Source organism: Anser cygnoides, chromosome 22 (genome assembly GCF_040182565.1).
Source record: "Anser cygnoides isolate HZ-2024a breed goose chromosome 22, Taihu_goose_T2T_genome, whole genome shotgun sequence".
Taxonomy (NCBI): Eukaryota; Metazoa; Chordata; class Aves; order Anseriformes; family Anatidae; genus Anser; species Anser cygnoides.
The window spans coordinates 4,362,717-4,368,197 of record NC_089894.1 but is presented as its reverse complement, the minus strand read 5'-3'; the positions used below and the strand labels follow the sequence as shown (position 1 = coordinate 4,368,197).

At 53.0% G+C, this 5,481-nt stretch overlaps 1 protein-coding gene across 1 annotated transcript; it reads left to right on the top strand.

Annotated features, from left to right (window-relative positions):
- Positions 1–2,910: 2,910 nt before the first annotated feature.
- On the top strand, positions 2,911–4,245 carry LOC136786803 (feather keratin Cos2-3-like). Its single transcript, XM_066981699.1, has 2 exons — positions 2,911–3,103; positions 3,479–4,245. Exons 1-2 carry the CDS (start codon positions 3,005–3,007, stop codon positions 3,803–3,805), a joined length of 426 nt encoding a protein of 141 aa, XP_066837800.1. The 5' UTR covers positions 2,911–3,004; the 3' UTR covers positions 3,806–4,245.
- Positions 4,246–5,481: the final 1,236 nt, after the last annotated feature.

Here is a 5,481-nt window from a genome sequence, read left to right as displayed (position 1 = left end):
TTGCTATATATCATAGATGAAAATGGTTATTAATTACAAGGTGTTGGAAAGAGTGTAGCCTGAGCATGACATAAATGGTATGGAATAAGGGGTGGATATCTGTCCTGGTTCCAGTTAGGACAGAGTTAATTTTCCTCCTAGTAGCTGGTAGGGTGCTATGTTTTGGATTAGGATGAGAAGAGCGCTGATAACATGCTGATGTTTTAATTGTTGCAGAGCAGTGTTTACACCAGGCCAAGGGCTTTTCGTCTTCTCACTCTGTCCTGCCAGCGAGCAGGCTAGGGGTGCAGCAGGAGCTGGGAGGGGACAGACCCAGGACAGCTGACCCAAACTGGCCAAAGGGGTATTCCATACCATCTGACGTCATGCTAAACAATATATAGGGGTGGCTAGCCGGGGTGGGGGGGACGGCTGCTCGGGGATAGGCTGGGCATCGGTCAACGGGTCGTGAGCAATTGCATTGTGCATCACTTGTTTCGTACACATTACTATTATTAATACTATTATCATTATTATTATTATTGTTATTATTATTTCTCTCTCTTAATAAACTGTCTTTATCACAACTCACAGGCTTCACTTTCCCGTTTCTCTCCCCCATCCCAGAGAGGGAGGGGGGAGGGTGAGTGAACGGCTGTGTGGTGTTTAGCTGCCGGACAGGTTAAACCACAACAACGTGCCATATGTCAGTTAATGGGAGGTCTCCAAAGATAAACTACAGGGAAGGATGGAAGGGCTGGTTGGGCTCCACCATCATGAGTGTATTCCCAGTCTGGATCAAGAGGTAGATGGCTGAGTCCAGAATGAAGAGCAGTAGCTCTCAGCTCTCAGACAAACCGAGCAGCAACAAAAGAAACCCCTCTGTAGACCTTCCCCTCACCCCTGTGGGAAGATACCAGGGGCAGGAGGAAGGAGGAGATGGAGTTGCTGCTCAGGACTCATGGTCTTCCACCACTCGATATCTTCTGGACGAACAACACAGCAGGGCCTCAGCAAGCCAGGATGTTCCTTCAGAGACAGGAGAAAGTGAGATCAGAACCCTGGAGTTCAGGAGAGCAGCATTAGCTTTCTTCGCTGTGTGCACACATACCTGTCTGTGTGTGCCCAAATATACTTCAGTATGTATCCAGGAGTGTCTGTGAGTGCACCCATGAGTTCATGCATCTTTTTACATGAGCAGCAGTGTGCATGAGTGCTGTTCCCTCCACCCGCTTTTGATGTCATGAATGATATCGGTATGTGATCAAGGGTCACAGTGGGAATTAATAGAAACAGTGATCTGTCAACAACATCCCTCCAAGGCTGAGATGTGGTGACTGTGCATGTTGCCCCAGGCTTCCTGAGCAGTCCGAATGAGAGGTCATCTGAGAAACCCTCCAGAGGATCACAGGCTGCACCTCCAGCACGCACGTAGTCCAACCCTGTGTTCAGAGCGGGTCTCATCAGATCAGGTTGCTCAGGATCAAGTCCAGGCAAAGTCTGAACTCTTCCAAGGATGGAGCTCCCATAGCATCTCTGGCAATCTGCTCCAGGCCTTGACCGCCTTCAGGGTAAATAGGACCCATGTTCCTCTGGTTCAATGCCACTTCTGCCCAAGGTTTCAGCCCCTGCATGACTCAGCTCCAGGCCCATGAGTCACAGAAGTATGTGTGGCATTGGTTTCCCCATGGGGGACCCCTGTCCCACCCCAGACACCACTGACACCACACCAGCAGCAGATCTACGTAGGGCTGGGCCTGCTCGAAGAGGGCAGGATTTCTCAGCCTGTCTCCCTGTACATAAAGCTAACACCATCCTTTTGAACTCTCTAGCCATGGGGAGTGTAGCTGTGTCCTGGCCTGGAGAGGCAGGGAGGGGTGACTCCTCTGGGGACTTGGAGAGAGTCCTGATGCTGTGCCAGCACTGCTCCACTATAGCCCCAACACTGGTGTGATGGCAATGCTGTTCTAGCTCCAAGCACAGAGCACAGCATTCTAGGGGCTGCCGTGGGGAATGTTAACTCTGTCCCAGGCAGCCCCAGTACAGGCAAGTGCCCACAAGAGAGGAACATGTGCATGAACGTGACACAGTGTGCAGCAAAGATTCTGGACAGCATCTGGTCAAAGTACATGGTTTGATGTGGTAGAGAGGGGAGGTGGACTGGGAGCCTTGCAGAAGGCACTGGAGCCAGGGCTTCTGACAAGACAACGTCAGCTTTCTTGGGCCTTGCACTTAAGGCCTGAGAATCCCATTTGTTAGCCTGAGTAGCAGTGGTAAGGGAAAGTGCTGGAGTGCCCCTACTGATCACTGGTGGGTGTCATGACAGAAATAAGCTTGCATCATGTAAGGAGGAGGTGTATGATTTTATTTATTTTTTAAAACAATAAATAAAAGGCATGAAGTTATGGGAGTGAAGAAGGAATTCTCTATGGACAGGATCTGCACTGAGTGTCTTGGGAAAACCCAGCCGGCTCTGTCCGATGCTGGTAGAAGGCAGGGTCACCTGCACACAAAAGGTTTACTTTCTGTCTACATTCATGTTCTTATTCCTTCTAACTAAAACAGACGTTGTCCTGTTGGGCCTTTCTTTTGTGATCCAGAAAGGGCCCTGGACAACCTCTCCCCTTATACAGATATCCCTGGATCAGAGCAGGAGGAGGCAAAACAGGCCAGCAGGTTTTCCCTGAGGGCAGTGTCAGGAGGGGTAGGGTCACGGGCAGGAGCTGGGTCAGCTGTAGGCAAAAGGGCCCCAAAGAGCCCCTAGGGAGTCACCCAAGCTGACCTCATTTGCCTTTCCTGGACTCTTCCAGCACGTGAGCTGAGTCTTCTGCCCACACTGATGTGTGTTGCCTGGAAATACTTGGGCCTCCCTTCCTGCCACTCAGAAGTTGTCTTCTCTGGGGAAAGGGCATAAAGCAGGAAATGAAAAGCAGCATCACAGGAAGGCAACACACAGCCCGTATCATTAGGTGGGATGTTTTGCATGCACGAGTAGCTTGTCAGAAAACACTCCCTGCTTCAAGGGATGCCTCTGGACATGGGGCAGCTAAGGCCCAGTATAAAAGCCAGCCCAGGTCTGTGCTCTCTCATCCACTTCTCTGGCCTTCTTCTCCTTGGGAACAAGGTGAGTGTGAAGCCCCTTCTTGTCCCCGTCACTCTCGCATGGGAGGACTCAGTTCCATGGACCTTTCAGCTGCTCTCAGCTGTGTTCCACGCCAAATCTTGGGGCTGCTGGTTGTGGGAGAGTCAAGGGGTAGAAGGTTTGCCATGGAGGAAGACTGGGCCTTTAGTATGATGGCTCCTGGGCTGGAGCCTAGAGTGTAGCCAGGCTCTGGTGGTTCTTTTTGGGCTCTGGCAGGATGAGGCCAAAAAGCCCTGGCACATCCCTGCACAGCCTCCAGCTCACAGCACTGCCTGTGCCTTGGTTCCCTCAGGGTGTGGTGACAGTCTTTTCCTCATGCATGCCCATGTTCTGCTTCCTCCCTGCCCTCTCTCCCAGGTGCACCTCCTGCCCCCAGACATGTCCTGCTACGACCAGTGCCGGCCGTGCCAGCCCTGCGGCCCGACCCCGCTGGCCAGCAGCTGCAACGAGCCCTGCGTCAGGCAGTGCCAGAACTCCACCATCGTCATTGAGCCCTCTCCCGTGGTGGTGACCCTGCCTGGACCCATCCTCAGCTCCTTCCCACAGAACACCGTTGTGGGATCCTCCACCTCTGCTGCCGTTGGCAGCATCCTCAGCTGTGACGGAGTCCCCATCACCTCTGGCTGCTGTGACCTCTCCTGTATTACCAGCCGCTACTGTGGCAGCAGGTGCCGCCCCTGCTAAAGATGCCAGACAGTGCCCCAGACCAGGACCCCAGGAACTCAGAACATGCTGCTGGATAAAAATGGATGGAAGAACAGACTTTGTGCCGTTGTTTTAGGAGGCCCTGACCATCTCTGGTTTGTCCTGTAAAGACAGACAGGAAGGGGCCAGCCTGGATTCTATGACAACATGGCCGATTTATACCTTTCCTGTTTTCCACACACTCTTTTTCTTTCTTTTCTTTCTTGCCCTCTCCTTTCCGTGAGGCCCCCAGAAACCAGCCTGGAGTGACCTGCTAGACCCTCTCCCCTTGTGGGCCAGGTAGATTGATGCTCTGTTGCAAGTCTGCCATTGGAAAAGCCGAACAGATTTTTGTCTGCTCGTGCTGTGCTACGATCTCGGGGCCTCCTCTTGGAGTCACCTCATTTCCCTCCTGAGACTTGATAAACATTTGCAGCAACCCTGAGTGTGTCCCTGTGTGGTCTTTTCCTCTGAATACAGATGGCCAAGGGAGAAAACCGTTCCTTAGTGGGAATAGGCTGGGGGCACTGCCTCATGCCTCTAGGCACTGGAATGCAGGACATACTGCAGCAATTCATCTTTCAGGCACTGTCTGTTGAAGCTGAGGAAGACATCCCTTCTTCTTCCACAGCCAATGGACACCAGTCCTTGACTTGTGACGTCTCCGCCTAGACAAGTGCTGTTGACATTGGAGGCCCCAGCTCTTGGGGAAGAGTGTTCCTCTTGCTTTGGGTGGAGCTGTGCTGGGAATGGAGGCTCAGACAAAGATGATCCCAAAGGACTGCAGAAACTGGGAATCGTTAATTGTCTTGGGGATTGCCCTCTATCTCTACTCCACTTTCACCTTCCTCCACCACCTGATCATGGGCATCATGTCTGGGCATGGAGAGCAGGTAGAGCTTCCCTGTGCATCCCTACCACCTTTCAGCACAGCATCTGGCATGGCCCAGCTGTTGCCAAGATGTGCAAGGCTGAGGGGATCCACAAGTTCGTACTGCTACCAGTCACATCAGGCCACACACTGGAGCCCCCAGTCCCTGTGAACCCAACTCCATTTTCATGAAAGCAGGCTCAGGACAGGGACTGATGCCCAAACATGCCACTCATGGCTGCTCTGTCTTACTTTCTTTTCCCCAAGCTTGGGTCAACTTTCATCAGGCCCTGGAACTCAGAGGCCCCATAGGTGGCACAACCCCACCATGCTCCAGAAAAGACATTCTGTGGGTGCAGATATCCCACAGTCTCCGCTGAGACATAGCAGTGAGAATGGGACCTGAGTGTGCACTCAGCAGAATCTGTGTATGGGCCCTGAACGGCACAGGGCATGCACTGGCCCAACCACAGGGCACACACTGGGGGATCTTGTCTCAGGCATCAAGCTCCTCTGTCATTCCCAGAGCCGTGAGGATGAAGTGGCCCTTGTGCTCCATGCAGCACCGCTGCTCCCCAAAACCAGGCCAGGGCCTTCCCACATCTGCACACACCTCGGGGCCCTGTGGTGTGGGGGTACTTTGCTTTCACACAGACTGTACATGCTGCCAGTGCCACGGGACCAAGACGGAGGATGGGGCTATTGCTCCATGGTGTGAGGGTGGGGGGACCTCTCCACAGGCCAGGTTCTCTGGGAGGCAGTGCTGGCTCAAGTGGCAGCAGAAGGGCAACAAGCATCAGAACCA